General features: G+C 37.2%; 1 protein-coding gene across 2 annotated transcripts in view; it reads right to left on the bottom strand.

The window, feature by feature from the left end:
- Positions 1–15,556, bottom strand: part of PTGFR (prostaglandin F receptor) — a 44,386-nt gene extending 28,830 nt beyond the window's left edge. The window contains exons 1-2 of one of the 2 annotated variants that reach the window (XM_063106966.1): positions 14,759–15,556; positions 10,451–10,521 (exon numbers count right to left, since the gene is read on the bottom strand). In XM_063106966.1, the coding sequence (XP_062963036.1) occupies positions 10,516–10,521; positions 14,759–15,556 (804 nt within the window). In that variant the 3' untranslated portion in view covers positions 10,451–10,515. Of the gene's footprint in view, positions 1–10,450; positions 10,522–14,758 lie in introns of those variants that run through there. The other variant, XM_063106965.1, reaches the window with a different exon arrangement.
- Between the last annotated feature and the right edge of the window lie 9,874 nt (positions 15,557–25,430).

Genomic DNA, 25,430 nt, shown 5'->3' with positions numbered 1-25,430 from the left:
GGGCATTGATATAGGTACAACAGGTTATTCGTTCACCTTTACAGCCAAACATAACATGGCTTGCTCAAACGACCATGTGGAAATCCACATCAATCAAAAATTATCTGAATAAGCAGACCGGCTTTTGTGTTGTGACTATTTCGCTTATACAAACAAACCTAAAGTGGGCAATTAGGAGAAGGTCAATAGTACACAATGGATATTACTTAGACAAATTGGTTTTCTCTACCATCCAGGAAAGCTTTTAGCAACCTGGCCTCAACATCCATATCCATAGATCAGCCTGCTGTGAACTTAAAGAGAAGCACTAAAAAGGCAAACATCTCTAAATGCCAGGCAGTTAGAACTGCTTGCTATTTTTTCCTTGACTGGAAGCAGCAATTCTTTATATTCCCTTGAAATAAGAAAGTCTGCCTTAGCTGTCATTGGACTTTCCATGGAGAAAATAACCACCATACGTCCTACAGTAGTTTTAAAACCACTTCATGGTATCAAAGTTTATAAAGACTATAAATTTTTTTTAATTATTTGGTATATCAGGTACTTTTCTGATTCAGAGATATATGAGAAAATGATTTAAATTGTCAGTCATGAAAAATATATCATTACAGAAGCATATAAAGATTAAAATATATCAGAAAATAATCCTCTGTTCGCTGCAGTGAATACAAGCATAATGATATCAGTCACTACTTTTTTGTTGCAATTTGGAAATAAGCTTTTATACTAGAAAATGGGGAATAAGAAGGCACTCACCCAGTTCTTTCTATATACAATTCTACTCCAGCTTTTCCCCAAAAGGTACATTTCTAATTTAAGCAGACCCAGAGGATATGCTAGGTTGGAGGAACATTACCAGAAATTTCTTCTTAATGCACAGGTCTTGAGCAGTTTCAGACCAAAACAAAAGCAGGCTCTGATGAGGGACAGGCTAACTACAGGTGCTGGGGCTAGGCAGGATTGACCTGCTTTCTAAATTGAGAATTTAACCATTCTCTTCCACCCACTGACCCCCTTCTGATTTAACCTGACACTTCCTAAATTAGCAAAACTAAAGCAGCCACCAGGATGCAGGCAGCAGCATGTAAATAGAAAAGTTACTCCCTACATCGCATTTTTTTAATGTCAGAATTCTGGAGCCCAACCAAGAGGCATTGAGAGAATGAGAGAGAATAAAAGAAAATCTTTGCTTCTTCTATTTTAATGACAGAATGATGCTGTATTCTATTGACAAGAATGGCACTAAAAGTTTCTTAAACTATACCCAAATACCAAAACATCCCACCAGTCCAATTTTGAAAATCAACTCAATACAAAGAATTGATTATCTATTCATATCAGTTTCTTATAAACAAATGACTGAAATGGCAAAAAATATATACCAAATTAATTTTCCATTTTAAGGCCAGTCTTTTTAATTTATAAAGAATATTAAAAGAATTACAAGTTTTAAACTAATGATGATTCTTCTGATTAAGAAGGTGATTTGAACTTCACATTTTGCTTCCTTCCTGTCCAAATTCCCATTGGAATGAAATAGTTAGAAACACCATACATACCTACCAACTTTGGCAAAGGCAGGGCAAAGAGTTGAGAGTAGATCAGAGACAGATGGCAGGGGAAAGTCTGAGCCACATGAAGTTCTCTGAGGTGTAGACGGGGAGCTGGCACACACTGTAGGGGACAATGACATTCACTCCCAGGCTGTACTTGGTGCTGTAAAGAGGATCACAGCTGCCACATCCTCCTATTGAGGTCCCTGATGACTCAGCAGGAGGGCAGGGCACCAGGTAACTGTGGACTGAAAGAATACCCACGGAAAGAAGCTGTTCAGCAAAACCTTATGGTCCCAACCACATGCCAGAAGACAAATACTTATTACCAAATTTCAAAATAAAAGGTATCCAAGAAAAACAGAATACCAAATTTGTCTAGGCAATTTTTGTAGAACTTTTTGTAGAAAAGGATAAAAAGATACATATGATGCATGAAAAGATAAGTATAATAAAGAATAATAAATCAAGGAGCTCTGACATACTTGTAATAAGCACTTTGTAAAGAAGCAACAAAGTAGGCAGAAGTACAAACAGAAAAAAAAATTTTCTCTGAGGTAAAAAAATAAAATTGAGTCAGATTAAAGTACAAGCAAAAAGTAATGAAAGAATCTCCACACTGAAATAAATTCCAAAGATAATCCTACAAGCAACCATACAGGAAGGAAAAGAATTAGATTGACTTTGGACTTCTTTATAGAACTAAATGAAGAAAACAAAGTAGAATAAGGTCAACAAAGTCTTTTAGGGAAAAGAATTTTGATGCAAGAATTCAATAACCAACAAAACTATTGACCAAAAGAAATACATTTTAAAATATACAATTTTTAAAGCAAGCTTTCTCCATATTCTTCACATTAAAAGTCTAATTTTATACTCCAGCAGATCTTTCTAGCCTGAAGAACCAGAGGACAGAGTTCTCCTGGAAACAAGGGAGGCAGAGAGGGGAAGCCCCAAATATTATATGTAAACTCTGACCAGATCTTGGGCTGACCCTTGAACCATTTATATGAAATATCCAGAATATGCAAATCCATAGATACAGGGTAGATTAGTGGTTGCCAGGGGTTTCAGGAAGTGGGGAATGGGGGGTGATTACTTTAATGGGTATTCTGTACAAGACAGTGGCAATGGCTGAACAACATTGTGAATGTACTAAATGTCACTGAATTGTGCACTTCAAAATGGTTAAAATGGTGAATTTTATGTTACGTGAATTTTGCCACAATAAAAAAATTAAAAATAAATGCATCAAGATCAGTGCTTTCTTATACACTTGTATAACAAATAAGAGATTTTATTTACAGTAGAAACAAAAGTTTTCAAATCCTAGAATAAAATGGATGCAAATCACTATTATGAAGAAAATTACAAAATTTGTATTCAAAATACTTTGGCAATAGGCGAGACAGATCATGATTGAGGAAGGGAATGCTGTATATATGTGATAAATTGAATGCAAATATAAATAAAATGTGAGGAAGATGATAATTGAACATAAAGCCAAAGACAGATCAACAGAATGAGATAAAGGATCCAGAAAGATCCAAGCACATGTAAGAATTCCATACATAATAAAAGTAGGAATTTAAAACAAGTGTACAAAGATCACGCAATAAATAATTTTGGGACAACTAGCTAACTATTCAAAAGAAAATTCAAATTTCAACTTGCAAATCAAACCAAAATAAACTATAAATGCATTAAAAACATAAATGCAAAAAATGAAAGGTCAAAAGTACTGGAAGAAAAAAGATGAATACTGATACCACTGTAGCTTGAGAAAAACACTTCATAAACATGAAACAGAAAGCGGTAACCACAAAAAAATTATTAATAAGTTCATTACTTTTATAAATTAAAACACTAAATTAAAAGGCAAACAATGAACCTGGAAAAACAATTGCTTTTATAACAATTGATTTTATAATTATTTTTTCTATCAGAAATATCTGTTCTTTGCTATCCAAAGAGTTCTTCAAAATCGTTTAGAAAAATACAAATATCCAAATATTTATAAAAGAAAGGAGATAATGCCCAATAACTGTAAGAAAAAAATGTTTAAATACTCTATTAATCACAGAATTAAAATAATATATTTTCCCTACTATATGGGTAAAATGAGGCACCCACAATGCTAATAATGTTATCTCTGGATAGTGAGATTTGGAAGTTTTTTAAAAATTTAATTTCTACTTTACTACATTTTTTTACAATGCAATTTGATAGCTAAAGAAAAATTGTAGGGTCTGGCAAGTTAGCTCAGTTGGTTAGAGCGTGGTGCTGATAACACCAAAGTTCATGTTTCAATCCCTGTACCAGCCAGCTGCCAAAAAAGAAAAAGAAAACATTGTGTCTTTTTAAGTAGCTTGGGGGAATATAACACATGAAATTGGATATTCCTCAATAAGGAGATGTCTGTGGGAATAAAGGGAGGCCTGCCTTGCCAACAGAGTTCCTGAAACTTGAGAGTGCCTCTCTCCAGCCTTACCGCCAGCTTTTCCTGCTCCCTCCCACTCCTGCATTCTGTCTCTCTGTCATTCCTGGGATTTTTGTTTTTCCTTTTGTTTTCTGGTCCCCTGCTGTGACATAAATACGAGTAGAAAAATAAAGGAATACACAATAATAATAAAAACAATGTTAATTACCACTGCTACTGCTGCTGCTGCTGCTACAGCAATATCACTTAGTACTTATTAATACACCTTTGTGCTCCGAGGTTTTTGCACTATTCCTAAGCAATCAACCCCCTGACCTGCTCCCAAGCAGTGCAAGAAAAATACAAATAATTATATTTACCCCATATTAAAAGTGGAAAGGGAATTGAAAGGAGGATGCATGTTGAGGTTGGAGAAGAGAGCACAAAGGCCATGGATACAATGAAGGAGCTAGAAAGTACGATTCATAGAATTTGTCTTAGGGATATTTTCCCAGTCATGTCTCTGTCTCTATCCTTTCCTCCTCACCTGGAGAGACACCCAGGCTTTTCTTCAGCAAAGTGTGCTGAGGGAATAAATCAATGAGTAAGTTAATGAGTAAATGAAATATAAATGATTTTTTCTTTCATTTCTATTATTAACTTTCACAACAATGTAATTTTCTTTATTCTTAGTCCTTTCTAAAGCTTTCTTAACCTAAATCCTTAGAAGGAGTTAGTGGCTTTTGTAATGCTTCATTTCACCAACCATTTATTTCTCGTTTATATCCTGAATCACTTTCCTAATCATAAGGTAGTACAAAATACTAATTTGAATTATTAAATTTTTCTTATCTGATTTAATTTTTCTAATACTCCTCTTTCGTTACCTGAAAAATCTTCTGTCTTTTATTATTAATTTATTACAACCCACTGTATTCTAATTTTGCTAATGCTTGGCCCATACTAAAGAGTTTCTCGTTTGTGTGCTTTTCTATCTCTAGGAATTATACTCATTATTATATCTTTTCTCCTTGGTTTTAACAATTTACTTTACTTGACTTTGGATCATATTTATTTCCAGTAATTTTTCTTTCTAAATGATATCCTATAGAAAGTTTTCCCTTTTTTAAATTATCAAAAATAATCTCATCCACAAACACAGAATAAATACCTGCTATTCTGTTATAACAGAAGATATAACAAAATCTTCATATTTGAAATTCCTATATGTCTTTTTATTCCCTATAAGTACTGTTGATTGAAGCCAGAGATATTATGAGCAGTTAAATCAGTGATTGATATTCTAGTATCTAGAACAGTGCCTCAAACATGATAGGGGCCCAATAAATATTTGTCAAATAAGCCAACAAATAATTACTCGTGGATCAACAAATTAGAAGTGATAGCTCCCTCCTACAGCATCCATTATTCTTTTAATAGGTAATTTTAAAGCGCCTTTGATCATCTCAATGACAAAATTATTAGCTGGCAGTATTATTATTTAATAGGAACAGCAACAATAATGATAATAATATAATAACTGAAGCAGATAGTACTTACTATATGTCAGACACTATTTTAAGAACTTTACATATACTAATTTACTTCTTCCTCACAACAACCCTACAAAGTGGGTACTATTACTATATCTATTTTACATATAAAAATAGAGGCATGAAGCATTTAAGGTCATATGGTCAGCAAGTGGAAGAAACAGACTTCTGGGACTTGAACCCAGACTCTTGACCATTACACTATATTGGCTCTCCAAGAACTAATATCTTATGTCTTTTACACAACTGAGTTATAAGCTCTTTAAGCAAGGGGCTTTATCTCCCTGGAATCACTCACAGCTCTGAGAATAGTGCCTTATACCTAATGATCTCCATACATTTTTGCTAATTTTAACTTGATTCCAATTATTTAAAAATTAATACCTTATAAATTATTAGAAATAGAATTATAAATTATTAGAATATTTCAACTAGAATAAGATGCACAAGATTGGCAGGCAACATGTTTACTTCCGATGAGAGAATAAAGTAAGAAGCAATAATCTGAAATTTCAAGTGGAAGTGTCCAAGAAAGTTTTCCGGAGCTATGAGCGTCTTCTCTTCCTTTCCACTGCAATCAACACTTCTTCATGGAGGAGAAAATGGAAAACATCTGAACTAAACACAGACAATTATTTTTGAGATGCTAGGCAGCAATAATACCAATAAACATTTTGAGTATTTTTGAATTTTGTTGTGCATTTACTATGTGCCAAGCAATCTATTATGAGATTTTAAAAGTCTGATGCTTTACTGACTGAGCCTATCCAGGCTCTATTATGAGATTTTAGAGAAGTCAGATTATTAAATCTGATAGTAGCTCTGAATGAGTACTGTTATTATAATCACAGATGTACAAAATTAGCTTATAGTAACTCCAAGGTCATAACTAAGAGATGGTAAGGCTAAGATTCATGTCTGCACTCTGTACCCGGAATAACTACACTATTCTCCAGGGACGGCTTGATTCGAGACTGTGCTCAGAAAGCTAAAATAATTCCTTTTACATAATCCAATTGTCTCTGTCTCCTTCACCATCACACTACAGCCACACTATATTTCAGCATTCCATAGTCTGAATTTTATTTGGGGACCCAACTGTTGAGGAGGAGTGAGAAAAACCACCTCCCTGTCTGTATAAAACCACAAGTGAATCTACTCTGTGTCATTAGCACCTTCACACCCAGGACAGAATGACAGGTTTACACAATCTTTGAAAAGCATATTTACAAATTAAAACAAAACAAATTTCTCCTCTTGGATGAAGTTCTCTCTGAATACAGATAAATGACATTGAGATGTCAGGTAAAAAATTATTGTGGCCCTAAATGCCTTCCAAAGCAAATATAAATGGAATGCATTTTATATCCCTCCCGTAAGGGTAAGTCTAAGTTAATGGAGTTAAAACTGGCAATCCAGAGAAATCAGGGGCATTCGACATCCTGAATTGTTCTTCAAATGTTTTGGATCTTAATAAGAAACCCCAAAACACATTAAGCCAGAAGATTTTCATATCCATGAAGATATAAATTAAATCCACATGTTTCTGATTCATTTACACTTAAATGATTCAAGTAATGTTTTGTAAGCACTGTCTCAATGTCTGTTATATCTTTAGGTATTTTTATGTCTTTCTTCTTAAAAACAAGAAGTCATCTTTTGTCAAGAGTCAATGAACTTAAAATAACAAAGTATTCCAGACTACCCTGCTCATCCAGAGCTACAGATTTTTGTGTAAATTCTCAACCTATCAGTGTCTTTTTTTAATTGGTTGACCTTTGGTGGGCCAATTTTACACTATACACTTCCATGGAGGGAGATGATTATTATACTCAAATAAATTCAATTCCATATACATAGCCTATACATAGCTCAATATACTTAGCAAATTACACCCTAAACCCATGTGTAGTATGCTTTATATGTAGATAACATATGAACAGATGAACTGTAAGATTGTCCTAAGGCAGATGCTGCAGGAAATTGACTTTAAGACAGAGTTCTACATGCAGGAAGCTTTCTGATGAGTGTGAAGTGGTGAAGAAAGCAGGGTCGAGCAGAAGAGCAGCTGCAATGCAGAGTTCTCAGCAAGCTCTGAAGCATGAGTGGCCCTTTGGAAATGTCCCAAAGACAGGGGGCAAGTGCTTTGTATCCCCACATCCACCTGTCACTGCACACAGACTGACCCCAGAGACAAGGACACAACCGTGGGCAAGACAGCTACCTCTGGCTGAAAGAAATTTCCCCAAGCAAGGCTGAGGGATCTGGGTGGGGCACCACAGTATCCACTAAAAGTGTGTCAGGTTTGTGAACTAATCCTCTGTAAATATAAAACCTACCTAATCTTCCAGTCTCCCTAACAATACAAATTGAAGTATATATATTTACTCAATCAGCTGGTGAAGATATGACGTAAGCAAGCTCCTTTTTCAGACAAATTTCAAAATTTACTATAGAGATTTTATTTTATTGCAATGAACACTCAATGCCTGGAAGTCTTTATTCAAAGCAGTTTTCTCCTCTTGTCCCCTGACATGATTCCCTTGAAGGTAAAACACCATTACAAAATAAATGCATTAGGGAAAAATATGTGTGGCTATAGAGAAAAAGGCAGTGCTAAAGACTATGGAGCAAAATTAATCCAAACTTCTATTGCCTAATATTTTCCTTTGCCTTTAATACTTCCCATTCAATAACTGAATCATTAGTTTATTCGTCCAACAAACACCGATTAATGGCACACTATTTTTAGAAACTAAAACACAAACTAATAACATAGAATCTAGCCACCCAGGACCATTCAGACTAACGGAGAAAACAATATGTAAACAAATTCTTGTAATATCATAAATATAAAATGCCAAGCCTAATTTATCTGTGAAATTCCTCTAGATGCTGACTAAATTCTAGTCCTGGATTCAAGCTTTTGAATTCCAGGATTCTCCAGGACTCCATTTCCAACTGATACTCTTAGGGATGCTCTGAACAGAGATTTTCCCCCTCTCAGATCCAATCCAAATCACAATTAGAAGTATTAAAACTATTCCTGGGGCCTGCCAACCAGGTCCTGACCTCATCAGCAAAGCCAGGCACACAAAAGTAAATATCACATGTTCTCACTCATTTGTGGGAGCTACAAAAATAAGTAAACGAATAAATAAATAATAATAAGTTGATGGAGAGAGTAGAAGTGTGGTTACTAGAGACAGGAAAGGGGAGGGGGTGGGGGGATAGTGAGAGGTTGGTTAATGGACACAAAATTACAGCTAGATAGGAAAAATAAGTTCTATGGGTGTACAGTCAAGTTAAGCATCTATAATTAACAATAATTTACCACATTATCAAATGTCTAGAAGAGGAAATCAAATGTCCTCATCACAAAGAACTGATTAAGTTCTGCAATGATGAATACGTTAATTACTCTGATCATCACACAATGTATGCATGTATGGAAATATAAACTGTACCCCATAAATATGTATAATCAATGTTTCAATTTTTTCAAGTGTGGAAACAAGCATAGTCGCCAACTGAGCCCTCTTTTATGTGAGATTCATTTAGCAAGTACTTACTGACCCCAACTATGTGCCAGACAATGGTCTAGGAACTGAGAATATGGCAGTGCACAAGGTCACTTCCCTCAAGGAGCTTACATGCTAGGGGCAAAAGTCAAATAAACAAAGCAATGTATACTATGTTATCAGCTGCTGCTAAGTGCTATGAGAGAAATAAAGCAGAAGACAGGTAGAGCAAAAGAGGGAAAGGGTACTTTCTAAGATAGCAGATAGAGGACATGATATTTGAGTGACCAGAGAGAAGTGAGGCAGAGAGCCACAGGAATGTCAGGAGGAGAATGTCAGGCAAGAGAGCGCCAAGACTTGGGGAAGGAGAGAATGTGCTCTCAAATCTCCCAGAACCGCTCCTCTGCCAGCTACTTTCACCGAACCCATGCCACTTACTCCATATCCATCCAAATGTGAGAAAGCAGCCTGAATTCCAATAATTTAAACCACATTAATGTATCTCTAAAATATGCCTTTTCTTCTGGATATAAATTTTAAGTTGCCATGTCTGAGTTGTTTAGGAACTTCGTAGAAATAGAATCCAGGTGTCATTAAGTCCTGTACCCAGAAAACTCCATTGCCTCTAAAATCAGAAGCAATCCAAGAATAAACCAAAAAGACTTACTTTCCAAGACTTGCTACAAAACTATAAGAGAGTCCATTTTGTTTTTCATTTTAGAATGCAACCCATTAGAAGTCCCTTATTTTGTGTAATCAAATCTAATGGTGGATTGGTTTTCTTTTTCAATTTGAGAAATAATTTAACAATTACCTGTGTGTGCATATGTGTGTGTGTATATATATACACACACATATATACACACATGAACACATTTATGTAAGTACATAAATACATACACAATATATATACACACTAAGTACATGTTCATGCACAATATATATATATACACATGTACACATTTACATATGTATATAATACATTGTCCACATTTTCTTTTTACTTAAAACATATGAAGGTACATCTATCCATCATCATTTGGGTGCTGAGGCACGTGCACGAGACACACACTCAGATTTCCACTGCACCATTCTCAAATATGATGATGAGCACCAGCCTTTCAAAGAAAACCATCTTCGCTAATAGTCAGAATGTTCTATGATGTCATGTTGCTTCATCATTTGCCGTTAGCCCTCTAAGACCTGGGCATTATGACCCATACACCTTTTTAGTCAAAGTTCAAGTAGCCATTCAGCTTTTTAACTTATATCTGGCAAACACCTTAGTGACCAAATGATGTTTAACTATGTTGAATAGAAATATTTGCTTAAGACTAACAATCTTAGAAGAACCAAGCTCAAACGCTACACATGCAAGAGAACACATTTCTTGGGAAAACTCACCTACATAAGAAATCATTTTGCTCTTCATATACTTTATACTTCTTTTCTCAATTCAAAATGATCCTTTATCCCTGAAGAGAAGGTAAAATAAACGTATGGCCTTCTAGTAAAAGACAGCTGAAGTTTAATAGTGTCATAAGTCTACAGTTGTTGATTTAGGGAACATTAAAAATTACCGTTTGGCTTCAGTATTCGCTTAACTCTTACCTACAAAACTCAGAATTCATATTCTGGTCAATCATTTCCAATCTCTTGACATTTATACTACTTAAGTTACAGTCAACCAGTCAACAAGTATTTATCGCTCTGCCAAACTGGTGAATACGCACAGCAATAACAATAAATTCCTTTGAGGGTTACATATTCTAGAAATGGAGCATTAAAAAGAATCATTACCCATATAAAGGCAGAAACAAAGAATATTAAGAAAATATTACTTGAAAGTGCTGGTAAATGTCTTTTTTCTCCTTACAGGAGAGTCATCAAAAAAATGTCTTCAAGATTTATTTATTAAGTAAAAGTGATTCACCTAGGACACATGTGAGACAATTTTATAATTGCTGTTTGACTTTTAAAGATTTTTGGAACTAACTTGTTGCTAAATGGAACTATAAGCTAATAAATGCCTGCTACAATTTCCTGCATGTTTCAGTTGGCATTGTATGAATTCGTGTGAGTTAACCATGTTTAAAACTATCAAACCCAGATATTGTAAAATTTTAAAAATCATTAACAAGTTATATTTTAAACAAATATTACATTTGTACTACATTTCTAAATCTTGATTCCTGAAAGAAAAAGCACATTTTCCCCCTTTGAGAAAATGAAACATTAAATTTTTTAAAGGCGACAGGGGATTTGGGGGCAGTGAAACTACTCCATGTGATACTGTAATAGTGGACACGTCATTACACATTTGTCAGAACCCATAGAATATACAACACAAAGAAAGAACCCTGGTACAAACTACAGACTTTAGTTAATAATAATGTATCAGCATTGGCTCAACAATTTTAACAAATGTGCCACACCAAGGTAAGACATTAATAATAAGGATGACTGGGGAAAGGGGGTGTCTGTGGACTCTCTGTGCTTTCCACTCATTTTCCTGTAAACCTAAAACTACTCAAAAAAGATCAAATATGTCTATTAAAAAGAGAGAATTCAAACATTATGATCATTTTACATTTGTATTGGTTAAAACACAATCATCAAATTAATAAAGTATCCCCTTTGACATCAACTATAAATTTAAATAACTTTAGAAATTATGCCAACACCTGTGTTGAGTTTTGACACACTACATTCTGTCGAGCACAGACACCACCCTCTACACCTTACTCATTTCCTCCTTTTAGTGTATGCACCTCTACATTTTTTGTTCCAGTGAGGCTTGAAAATGACAGTGAACATAGGTGAAAGGGTGAGTGCAGATATTCATTTAAATTATAAATCCAGCAATTCACACTTATCAATCATAGAGAAAGGGCACATGATGTAAATTAGGGCACTGACCTGGAAGCTGTACCCATTATAGTACATCTATGGGAATCCAGCAGTTGGTGTCAGAAGACACCAAGTAAGAAAATTGTAAAATGCAAGGTGGGCAGGAGAATAATGGCTCAGCCATTAATATCTATTGAAACCCTCCTAGACATTTGAGAGAAAAAGAAAAAAATGTTTCAACTAAGGTATTAGTGTCAGGTGTTATTTGGGTATTCTCAAGCCTGAGTTCTTAACTAGGGTTCCATTTAGACCTGATGACCTTAATTTAATCCTCAAAGCACTTGTATCAACACCACAAAATTTATAAATCTTTTAGTCAGATATTGCCACGAAGACCTAAGTCTCCGTAAAAGAAACCAGGAATGCAAAGATTATTTTAAACAACTGAAGATATCCATCCATCAAAAGTATTTCTGGTGTACCTATTATGCATCTAACACATAAATAATTTTCACACTAAAAAGCATTTTTAAAGTATTGATATGTTGGTGTCATAGACATATCAATAATTCATAATTAAAGAGAAAGGAGACCTCAGAAAATGATTCATGAAAATGAAACTATATTTCTACTAAGAAATATGTTCAAAATATGAATTAAATTGTAATATCTATTCTAACAGTAAAGGAACCCAAAATTCCAGGAGAAGAAATTAGAGAAAAACATTGATAAATTCAAAATATCCACATCATGAAATTTTGCTTCCTTCCATAGTTTTACAGTGGTCTATCACTCTTATTTCTCAACGTCAAAAGCCAGAACTAAAAAAATTTTTAAGATCTCTCAGAACAAATAAAAACCAAAGCACAAGCGATTATCTCAGTTGTCCAGATTACCTTTCATTTAGTTCATGATTTCATTGTTTTAAGGTTTTCTCCAGAGTTATGACATTCATTTTAAAAACTTCTTTAAACGTTTTCAGCCACCTCTTTTCTCACTTTTTTTGTATTCCCTTCACAACCCCAAAATTAACTTTAATTCACTCAGCCTTGCTTTTTATTTTGAAAAGCTACTTTATTTGAAAACTTAAGGTAAAAAAACAGCATTACCCTTGGGAAATTCCTATTGTCGAGTGGCATAAATTAAATTCCTCAAAAATGAACCCTGAAGTAATGCCAGGTGTTGCTAGAACTGGTCTGTTATTCAATTCAAACAACTATACTATAAACACAGATCAGACCCTTGCCTGGGCTCACCTAAGGCCTCCTAAATTGACAAAAAAACAGGCCTCAAAAGGTTGACTTGCCATTGACAGACCATTTTCCCTTTGAGTGAATTCTTATGATCTGGACAACTCAGGAATAACATGAAACAATATTTAAATGATCCAACAATTCAAAAAGCTAAATTCAAATTGTGAGTCAGGCTGGTTAGTGTGAGGTGCTTATAACACCAAGGTCAAGGGTTTGGATCCCTATACTAGCCAGCTGCCAAAACAAAAACAAAATAAAACAAAAAACAAATTGTGATGCAATAATATGAATAGAAATAAAGAAATATTAGAAAAGTCAAAATTCTTTGTAAAATAAAATTGACTTTATTATAGATCCTATAATAAAGGATCTGCTGCAGCAGCTTTCACAAACTTTTATGTGTATCAAAATCATCTGGATTGTTTATTAAAATTGCACTGGAAGCAAGTCTTGGACAATGGGCCTGTTTGGGGAAAATGGCATAAGTAAAAAGCACCTTCATTCAGCCACCTCAGGTATGACCACACCTTGGTCTTACCTTTGCTGTTGCCTCACATCTACCTTTATATCACCTGTATTACCATATCTCTGGGTGCCAGTCCACTTCCCCATTGTTACAGAAAAAGGAATGAAAACAATCTTTGCTGTCACTTGCTCCCCACAGAAGGATTTATTTCTCTCTTTCATGGCATGTTGTCACCCTTTCCAGCATAAAGTAAAATGTTGGAAGGAATTAAGGTCATACTTGTCTATCAGAAATATAATTTTTTTTATCCTCTGTCTAGAAAGTAATATGAATGATTTATGTTTGTTGTTAATTCCTGAATCTTAGCCTTCGTTTCCAAATAAAAATACCAAGCTATCACATAGAACTGCTGGCTAAACCTTTTTTCTAAAAAAAAAAGGAATGAAACACAAGAGGAAGAAACTCTGGCCCTCCTGCCAATCACGCCTCTCCCTGCACTCAGCATTGTTTCTGGGTTAGTGCACTTGAACACACATTTCTTCACTTGAACACACATTTGAGGAGACTTCAAAAAGTTTGTGGAAAGATTTGTATTATCTTTTAACTGTATTTTTCCACAAACTTTTTGAAGTGCCTGCACATAGTTCACCTCGACTGTCACAACTCACCACCATCCTTTGCAAGTTGAGACCTGGTCGTTATGTGTTTAGAAGAACCCAGGAGCTGATCTCCCTTGTCTACAATTTTAAAGTCTGTGTGACTTTCAACCAAGACTTACTGGAGTCTGTTCCAATGTTGTATTATAGTTGGCATTTTTGTCACATTTTAGAAACTAATCATATTTGGTATACTAAAAATATGTTACATCTGTTAAAATTACTTTACACTGCACTGCAAGATGGTAACACTATAGTGAGAATTGTTTAGCAACACATTTCTTTCAATTCAGGGCTTGTGGGAAAAATAACTAAGTGTGCCATACATAGCTTACTTCTAAGCCACAGCTGAGCGCTGAAATAAATTCTGAGTAGGAGTAAACTCTAGCATTTAAAAGACTGAACTTTCAGACTAACAACTTTGAAAAAGACAAGAAATCTTGTACTAAACCAAAGAAAACAAACTGTCAAAACTTTAGGCTCTTACCAGAAATGGACTCCAGCAAATACAGGAAACACACATGATAGCCAGGAGCTGGATGACCATTTCGAAATGATGAGACCTGCCTTGCCTGTGCTGCTGGCTTTTATATTTAACTCTTAAAAGTGTAATTCCTGTGATGGCATTGCACAAGAAGGAAACACCAAGGGCTAAAATCCCCAGAAAAGAAAAAAGTAGAAGATAAAATTGATCTTCCCAATCTTCGATGTGTTCTGTGTTGTAGAAGCACCAGGTCCTTGACGCCTGAATTTTATAATCTCGATGCCCAAGGATGGGCAGCAAAGCTATGAAAACAGCAAACAAGCACACGCTACTCAACAGTATTTTCACATGTTTGGATGTGATTTTCGTAGAATGAAATATTGGTTTGGTGACTCCAATACACCGCTCAATGGCCATCACGCTGCCTAGAAAAAGTGGGCAGAGACCAGAGAATACCATGCAGATACCAAAAATACTGCAAAGGACATTTGATTGGTCAAAGTGGATCCAGTCTTTATCAGCTGCATAAACAAATACTGCTATAGCTCCATTGATGAGATGGCCAAAGAAGTCTGTGATTACCAGGCCACTAGCCAAAAGCAGAAACGATGCCTTGGACTTCTGTCTAAATCTCTGATATGCCTTCATGAGAATAACAATGGCAAGGCTGTTTGATAAGATTCCCACTGTCATGAAGATTATTGAAAAAAATACTGAAAGCCGGTTTTCCGTCTGGCAGGTTGTGTTTGCAAGGAACCCAGCTACGGGAGACACTGGCTGTTTGGAATTGTTCATGGACATTGTTGTGGAGACAGAAGTAGGCCACTCAAGTCATCTCCCTCTCAAAACTGTGCAGGCTTGCAGTCCAGACATCTGTAGCATAAAGAGAGAGGAATTATAAACAGGCATTACTGCTCATCTGACATTTAAGACCCAAGTGCCCTTAAGTGGTGGGGTCGAATTTATCTGGCCTGTCATAAGCGAGGTTACATCATCCTGAAAGCAGCATACAGCCGTTCCACATTTCATTTTCAAGGTAAAGAAGCTGACAAAATTGAGACCCCTTGATTAACTTCTCTGGTCCCTCTGGAAATGGGCATTTAGGGTCCCTCCTAAATGTCCTCCTGACACATCACTGACACTTTAAAACTTTTAAGATTTACGAAATCACTAACAAGATTGGATTTAAACCCGATAAAATTTTTAAAGCATAGCAGTCCATTTAAATAACTAGATAACTTTTTAAAGTTTCTGCTCTTTTCTCTGATGGGCTTTGTCCCCAAACTGCAGATTATTCCTTAGGTGAACTGCCTGCTTGTCAGGAAGACATTAACAATCCTCTCCAAACTTTGGGAAGAAAACCAGCAAACTCACTAATGTTAAATGGAGCTTTTCCGAATACATTTGTAAAGCCTAAAACAAATAACAGCAAACTACACACACACAGTGACCCATGGAAGGCAGAGTGGAAAGACTTTAGGAAGGTTATCCGGTCTAGCTACCACCTGTGCAGAAATCCTGGTTCCGGATGGGGAGGGGCGGGCCACGCTCGCTCTGTGCACATCTGCCTAGATGCTGTTCATTAAGTTACAGCTTCAGAGTAGCAACATCCAATAAGAAGCACTTATTTGTCGCTCTCTCCCTAGGGGGCTGAGACCTGAGTCACAAACCCTCTACACACACGACCACAGCCACCCCACCCGAGCTAATTCGATTGGCGTTTCCCCGGCAGCTTTCCGGGAGGTTGGGAATCCCGGAGCCAGCCTCTCCGGGGACCCGCCCGACTGAGGCCGCCTCCTCCAGGACTTACTCATGGTTCGACTTTCACCCGTTCCGACCCCCGCCACCCCCGGGCCTCTGCTTGCAACATCCTCCCCAAACCTACCAACTTGCTGAAACTTTCTGCAATTGCTCAACGCCAGAGGGCTGTTTTCCCTCCATTCCCAAAGGCCTGCGCTGGCTCGGGTGAGGGAACCAGCGGCGAGAAGGGACTCTCTCCCTGTGCCTAATTCCCTCCTCGGAGACCCTTTCTACCCGGTCCCCATCGCGGAGCTCAGAATCGGGACAGGTCGGCCTGAGTACCCTTCTCCCTCTACGGGTCTCGCCAGCTTGGGGCATCTGGTCCACACTTAACAAGCGCAGCCTAAGGTGCCGTCCTGCGCGGCCCGCTGCAGCTGCCGCGGGGCGTCCCGGGGATGGGTTGGTGAAAGGTCGGTCGCGTGGGGATCCAGCCGCTGGAGGGGTGGTTACCTGGGCATCCCGGGCCGCTCGCCGGGATCTCCGCGGAGAGGAAGAACGCTCCGCTCCGTGCGCCATGGAGCGCCCGACTCCGCGCCGCCGCCGTCTCAGGTTCCAGCGAGCGCAGCCCCGCGCTCCCGCTCGGTCCGGCTCGCGTCCCGCCGCTCGTCGCTCCGCGCGCTCGCTGCCCTAGCGCGGAACCTGCCGGGCGTGCTCGGCCGTCCGATCCCTTTGCACCTAGCGGCGCTCCCAGCCTGGGAGGGGTGGAGGGCGCGGGTGACCTCCGCCCCTTCCTCTTCTCTCTCCTCTCCGCCCCCTTTTCCGTGGGCACAGAGCAGGACCAGGAGATGCGAGGACACCGCGCTCGGATGCTATGGCCACCCCATCAGCAGCAGAGCTGCCCTCTCAGCCACCGGACCAGCTAGGGAAAGTTCTGTTTTAAACTCACTCTCGAGGCTATCTCTGAGGATGCAAGATAGGAGTCTGGAGAGCTGAGGAAAACCTAAGAGATTATGTGCTGGGCTGTCAGATTGTACCTTGCAGACCTAACTCATTCCAAGTCCAGCTCGGAAAGGATAAAGAAACCAGGTAGAAAGAGGTTGTGTATTTCAGAGTGGGATTCGTGACGGATATCCTCAGGCAGTTAAAAACAGGTATTCAAGACAAATGTTGCCAGTGGAAACACCCACAGCCTTAGGGCTCACCATCACACAGAGAACTGGACTGTCTCCAGCTTTCTAAGGAGTGTGAGAAAGTGAGATGCATTCTTGAACACCTGCAATTGAGCAATTGCAGGAAGTTTCAGCAAGTTCAGATAAGGGATTAGTATTATTTTAGTGATTATAAATGTCCACTGGTGAGAGAATTTCTAGTAATGTGTAAACCAGAAGACATGTGCATTTAACAAATTTCATGGAGATCAAGATGAAGTAAAGAAATACCCACTTTTTCATAAGGAATTATGATTTGAGCAATTTGTATATTGTAATTGTTTTGTGCTAATATTGATTTGATCCATATCTATTAACTGTGTCTAATTTTTCCAGCTAAACACTTATGTGAATCTATTATTGACTTTTCTTCCTTTTATTTTAGTAAAATATTGCCACCATCTATGTGAAACACCAGTGCCATATGGAAATAAACCCCCTTTCTCCATCCTCAAATCAGAAGGGGCCTCTAAATTCCTGGAAATTGGAAAGGATCATAAAATGCAAAACTGAGATAAAATAAATTAGCCATTAACTGTAGAAAAGAACAATTGCAGCTTTCCCCTGTGGTAGACATTGAGATTTTTTTTAATGATATAATTATAACTTGTAAAGTAAACTGTTACTCGAGTATGGTCAGGGAATTGAATATTTTGGTTAATCAAATATTCTGGTTAATAGAGAAATATTATACTTAGGTGGCCAGTATCCAAAGAACAACTATACGATAAGCCACACTGAAAATTTGAATGACAAAGAGCACTATTCTTTCCTTTCATGATTAATAATACTTAATCACATTACATTGTAAGTATCAGTTTACTTATGTCTCTCCCACTGAAATGAATTCCTGCAGAAGTCTTGTCCATCTTTTCATCCTCACTTAGGACAATGCCTGGCCACTCACCAAATGTTGTTTGAATTTATAAATGCTTTAATTAGCATTTTCAGTATTACAGTTTGAGACCTTGAAAATTCTCAGGCTGTCCCTGGAGCACCTCACTAACATCATTTGCTCTAGCTACTAGGTAAAATAAAAATAAAAAAGAAAGAAAAGAAAAAATTCTCATTAATGTAATGTTAAATCATAACATTCATTTGTAATATATTCAAAACAATATTAATTTATTTTTCAAAGTACTAGATAAATCCCAATTTTTAAAAAAAACTACTTTGCACGTATTATTGGAATTCCTTTTTAGAATCCATTCCTTAATCAAAGCTCATGTCACCTGAGTATTAATAAAAGATCCTAGAACACCTACATCTCTTCTCCTCAAGATAGAATACATTACTATTAGTAAGCTGCTAATCTGTAAGAAAGAATAAACAACTAATTACCTTCAAAAGAAACACTGGCCTTATAGGACTTAAATCTGATCCCCTATTCAAAGTTCCCAAAGATAGCCCTTGAGTGCTTTATAAGGAAGAACTGGTAAATCAGCAGATGAGGGGAACTAACAGACCAAAAAGTAGTGGGGGGTGGGGAATGGCTGATAAACCCTTTTGAAAAGTAATATAGTTTGTATTGTTACTTCGGAGATGTGGATACTCAAACTATTCACTTATATATCCATTCAACAAATTTATTGAGCACCTATTTTGTGCCACTCTTTCTAGGAGGCAAAGCGACAGCTGTGTGAACAATGCACGTGCTCTGGTGTGGCTTCTAGGCTAGGAGAATGCACTTACTTTGTGGCATGCATGCCCAAAACCTTGATGTGACTTTAGATATTCAGGATTCCCGTTGTGATATAAGGAGATATATCAGGATAGATGTGTGCTTGGCAGTTACCTTTATTCAGGATTAGAGGCAGGACACTTGGCTCAGAAGATGTGCATGCTATAATTAAAATCAGAAAAACAGGGACTCAGTGACACTGAGGTAGAAATAAAATCTAGATGAGAATCAAGAGGAGAGTTGGAAGTTGATTTTCGCAGTTTTAATAAAATTGTCTAGAATAGCTTTGTTGGAATTTGCCATCAAGATTAGTAGTGGAAATATGCCCAGTGTAGTAGTAATTAAAATAATAACTTTGTCTTTTCATTTTTATTGTGCCCATTTTACACATAAAATATAATATCTATAACACATTTGTAAATTATGAATTGTAAAATAAGCACCTATGAACCTACTACCTGATTTAAGGACTATGTTAGTTTCCTAGGGCTTCTGTAGCAAAGCACCACAAACTGGGTGGCTTATTGACAGAAGTTCACTGCATTAACAGTTGGGAGGCTAGAAGTCCAAAATCAAGGTATCAGCAGGATTGGTTCCTTCTAGAGCTATGAGGGGGAATCTGTTTCATGCCTCTTGCCTAGCTTCTGGTGTTTTGCTGGCAATCTTTGGTGTTCCTTGGCTTATAGATGCATCACTCCAATTTTTGCCTTCATTTTCACATGCCATGTGAAACACATTGCCTATGTGTTTCTGTCTTCACATAGCCAACTTCTTACAAAGACCTCAGTCATATAGTATGAAGGGACCACCATACTACAGTGTGATTTGACCTTAACTAACTACATCTGCAACAACCTTATCTCCAAATAAAGTCACATTCAGAGATACTGGCAGTTAGGACTTCAACCTGTCTTTTTTGGGAGGATGCAATTCAACCCATAACAAGGTCTGTACTAGAATATTACCGATATTACATCCATCTCTAAGTTTTTTCTCTCCGTTTCTCTGTATCCCTCCTGCAGGTAACCACTATCCTGACTATGTATTATCATTATCTTGTGTTTTGATATTGTTTTATCACATAAATATGCAGATGAACCAATATATTATTTAATTTTCCTTGTTTTGTAACAACCTTCTGCAACTTGCTTTTTTCATGAAAGATTTTTAAATTCATGCATATTATTGTATGCGGTAGTAGATTATTCATTTACAAAGTTCTATAACATCCCAACATGTTTGGATATCCAAATTTTGAAATATTTCTTTGTCGATAGCCATTGGGGTTATCGCCCCAGTTTTCTGCTCCTATGAAATATTCTATTATAAAAGGTCTTATGTAAGAGTTTCTCTAGAATTTATACCTAGAGTAAATTACTGAGTCATAGGGATTGAGAATATTCAACTTTACAAAATAATGCTAAATTGTTGTATCAATTCACACTTTCTCAAGCTGTGTATATGAGTTCCCCTTCATCCACATTGATGACAGTGCTTGGAATTGTCTAGCTTTTTTGTTTTTTACCGACCAGATGGTTGTAAAATGATATCATATTGTGGACCTAAATTACATTTCCCTTTCTATTTATGTTTCTTCTTCTTCTATGAAATGTCTGTTCATCTCTTTTGTACAATTTTTTATTGGATTGTCTCATTAATTCTTTATGCGTTCTAGATACCAATCCTCTATAAGTTATATGTTTTGCAAATATCTTTTTCCAAATCACAGTTCTCCTTTTCATTTTCTTTATGCTGTCTTTTTTTTAGTGTTCTTAATTTTAATGTAATAAAATTTAAATATTTTAAATCTCTTCTTTTGTGCTGTATTTTAGCATTTTGGTGTTGCATTTTAAAAGTCTTCACAGACCCTAGATTATAAAAAATATTCTACTATATATTTTCTAAATATTTTATCTTTCTTTCCATTCAATTTAAGTCTTTAATCTTTCAAACAATGATTTTTTAATGATGTGAGGTAGGAATCCAGTTTTTTTCCTCCATATGAATAATCAATTTTTGATATATCTATGTAAAGTAATCCTTCTGTTATGGGTTGAATTGTGTCTCCAAAAATTCATATGTTTAAGTGCTAATGCCCAGTACCTCAGAATGTAGCTTTATTTGGAGACAGGGTCATTCAAGTTAACACGAAGTTATTACAGTGGGTCCTAATTCAATATGACTGGTGTCCTTATAAAAAGGGGAAATTTGGAGACATATCCATCAGGGAGAACACAATGCGAACATGAAGATGACTGTCTGCAAGCCAAGGAGAAAGGCCTAGAACAGAGTCTTCCCTCACACCGCTCAAAAGGAACCAAATTGTCAACATCTTAATTTCAGACTTCTAGCCTCTAGACCATGAGACAGTAAATTTCTGTTGTTTAATCCACGCAGCTGTTTGTGATACATTGTTATGGCAGCCCTAGCAAACTACACACCCTGCCTTTCCCACTAATCTGGAATATATGAGGGTATTTCAAAAAGTGGAAAAATAGAAGTAAAAGATAGTATGAATATTACTATGAACTATTTGAAGTGCCCTCATACGTCTCTCATATAACAAGTTTCCATTATATACATATATCATTTTTTGACTGCCATTTTTCCATGCAGTGGAAACTATAGTAGGTGTTTAATCATGTTATAATACTTAATCCTCTAAACAAATGTATGAAGTCCAAGTGGACATCATATCTCACCTGAATTACAATAAGAACCTTCTCCTAATCTCCTCCTGTCTTGTTTGACTCCAAATCATTGCCCCCATGCAGTCAGACTGAGATCATATTCAAGCCCTTCCACTTGTAACCAATTCTGCAACTTTAGGAAACTAGCTAATTCCTTTATGCCTTGGTTTCCTCATTTTAACAATGCAAAAAAAAAAAAAAATGCTACCTACTTCATAGACCTGTTAGGAGAATCAAATTAGTTAAGTACTTTGAGCCTCATATGTGATGGATATTGTTATGTCTTGATAAAATGAAAGTAGAGTTATGTTGGTCCCCAACTTCCAAGAACCCTGAAATGGCTTCCCATTTCTCATCATTTCCCTCAAGCACGTTCTCTGGAATCTCATTTCACAAAAGGATAATATATATTTTTAAATACTAATTAGTTTGGGGAAAGCTATTAAACAGATGTTAAACCAAATTCTTTACTGTAGAAAATTAACAGAAACTAATGTGTATTGTGAACCTTCTGGAAAGGAGAAAATGTTCAGTGTGGCCCACTGAACTCTGGTCCCACTGGGAAGCAATGTTTGGGAAGTTCTATTGTCACCCTTAGGATAAATTGAATTCTTTAATGTGGCTTTCAAGGCCCTTCCTAATCTATCCAGCTACTTTGCCCTCAAGGCTCAACTCTCATTCCTCATCCTAGAGCTCTGTGCCTCAGCAACACTGACATTCTCAGCTCCTGAAACCTGTCTCTCGGCTTTCACAGGCCTGATTCCCTCTATATTTAACATTCTTCCTCCAACCCCTCACTCATTGCCTCACTCTTATTCAGTCTTCAGGGCTCAGCACCCCTCACTTCAGTGCTTTCTGTACCCCAAGCTAACTGCAAGCTTATTATCATCATTGTGTTTCCAGCACCTTCCCATAATCTGGTAGGTGCTCAGGAATGAATGCATGCATGAATGAAGTAGGTATATTACAGATGTGAAAACCCAAGCACAAAGAAGTTAAGTAGTTTAGCTGGTTAGAATGTCAAGCACATGTGACAAAACCAAGTCTGTCTGACCACAAAACCCATGCCCTTACCAAGTCTTCATACCGCCTCTTGTTTAGTAAAACATAAAGTGCTGTCTTTTATGCACAAGGTTATTGCTGCTAACTCTGCCACAAGAGGACAGCTGTCTGCATTGTTTTTCTTTCAGTGCAGAAGGTTTCTCAATAACCCATCAATATTCTTTCATGATATCCCAACCAATGGTGACAATTTTTTTTTTTAACTCTTCATGACGGGAGCAGAATAGCCAGTCTGGGAGGTGAAAAGAAAAGAAAGGTTGGGAGGGGGCTGAATAGAAAGATAATACTAGTTGATTTCCTACCCCGTGCCCAGCACTGTGACAGGCTCTTTTCATGTGCATATTAATGCCAGCAGGTGGTTATTTTTATCTTCATCTTTCAGAGGAGAGATGAGCAAACTGAAGCTCAGAGAGCATAACTTGTGCATCCAAGATCACACAGCTACGGTGAAAGTGAGCTACAGCCCACACCATGAAGTACTCAGCTCCTTCTGCCTCCTTCAGGGAACAAGGGGTCAGTCAGTGCAGGCCCTTCTAAACCTTTCTATTTCCGCACCTCCCCTTCCGCTGGGACCCTGCTCCTGGCCTCCCCCTCCAGAGCCCTGGGTGCCTATTGCTGTGTTTATTCTACAAATTTGTTGAACTCTTAAAGTGAGCAAGGCATCATGCTTAGGATATTGTAGATGTGGAGATGTCATAGCCCCAGTTTCTGCCCTCAAGAAACAAAATCTGGAGTGACTTGCTAGTTCTTGTTAACACACCCTATTTTTTACTTTCCTTTCTCTTTCACCTTTATCTTTTTTTCAGGCTTCCATTTGCTCTTTTGGAACTTTAGTTCCCTGACTTATCTGACTTCAATGTTTGACACAGATCTCCAGATCCAACTAAGAAACAAATCTAATCTACCCAGTCACCTTTTTCTTTTTTAGTGGCCCTGAGCAGGTGAAACACAGAACATACAGTGTTTGACAAAGGTGAAAGCAACAAGGAAGAGGTTGTAGCATGGAAGGAAATTGACCAGATGCAGCATCACAGAAATACCTGAAGGCACTGGGGTCTCTGCAGCTGGGTGCCAAAAATAGGACAGCGCTGTGCAAATAAACTTTCTTTTACTTTTTTTTGTTCATGCTTGCATATTAAAACATATAAAGTTTACATCTATTGAACACAGACTATGCCTCAAATACCATGCTAAACACCTTACATGTATTATTCAACTAATTCTCACCACAAATCTTTGAGAAAAGGCAAAACCATAATCCTCATTTTACACATGAGGCAAATAAAGGGCAGAAAGATTAAGAAGTTAAATCTCGTAGCAGTAGAGGAAGAACTCAGTCCCAGGTCTGTTCTGCTCCCAAGCCCCATGACCTCACCCCTGGCCCACACCTTTTCACTGAAGAGGATAAGCAGCAAGACTCCCCTGCCCACTGTCTCTGGACACAGAGGGTGGTCCAAGTGTCAGAAGCTGTCACGTCATGTCCTTTTGTGGCTGAGTGATTATCAGGAGCCAGCTCATACCTGGGGGATCCTCTCTTCTTCCTTCTAACCTTCCTGACTCTGTCTTGAGTTTATCTCTCCTTACCCCATAGAGGCACCTTCCCAGGACAAGAAATGAAATACAAATTGTGTAATTTAGTGATTCCACACACAAGTGAAACGTTTTGTTATTAGCATTTAAATTGGCATTGCACGATATAAAGATGAACAATAAAAGTCATGCTAATAATATAATACTTTGATTTTATTTACTTAGAACATAAGTAAATAGCAAATAAAAAAAAACACCATGACTAGCCAAGGGAGAGAAGCCAAAAGAAAGGAAACAGCTTTATATTTTAGTGCCTCTCACAGCACTTTTTGCATCTCTCTCACCTTTCACACACTGAACACAGAAACTGGCTCTTGGACATCTGCATATCCCCCTTTTTTTAAAAGATAATTTATTACACATACATGTGGGGTACAACATTGATTTTCAGTAATTGTGTACAGTGTGTGATGATTAGATCAGGATAGTTAGCTTATCCATCATTACAATATGCAGTCATTCTTTGTGTCTGTTGACCAATTCCACATTAGCTCCCCTTCTTCTCTCCCTCCCTCGCCTTTCCACATCTAATAACCATGTTTCTTTTCTCTCTTTCTAATAGTTCAGTGTGTTACTGTGATTGTTGTTTCTTTCTCTCTGTCTCTTTTGATTGTTTATTTGTTTATTTATGATTTAGCTCCTGGTTATGAGTGACAACGTGGTATTTCTCTTTCTGTACCTGGGTTGTTTCATTTAGGATAATT

This window comes from Cynocephalus volans, chromosome 8 (assembly GCF_027409185.1).
Source record: "Cynocephalus volans isolate mCynVol1 chromosome 8, mCynVol1.pri, whole genome shotgun sequence".
Classification (NCBI taxonomy): domain Eukaryota; kingdom Metazoa; phylum Chordata; class Mammalia; order Dermoptera; family Cynocephalidae; genus Cynocephalus; species Cynocephalus volans.
This window is presented reverse-complemented; position numbering and strand designations above follow the sequence as displayed.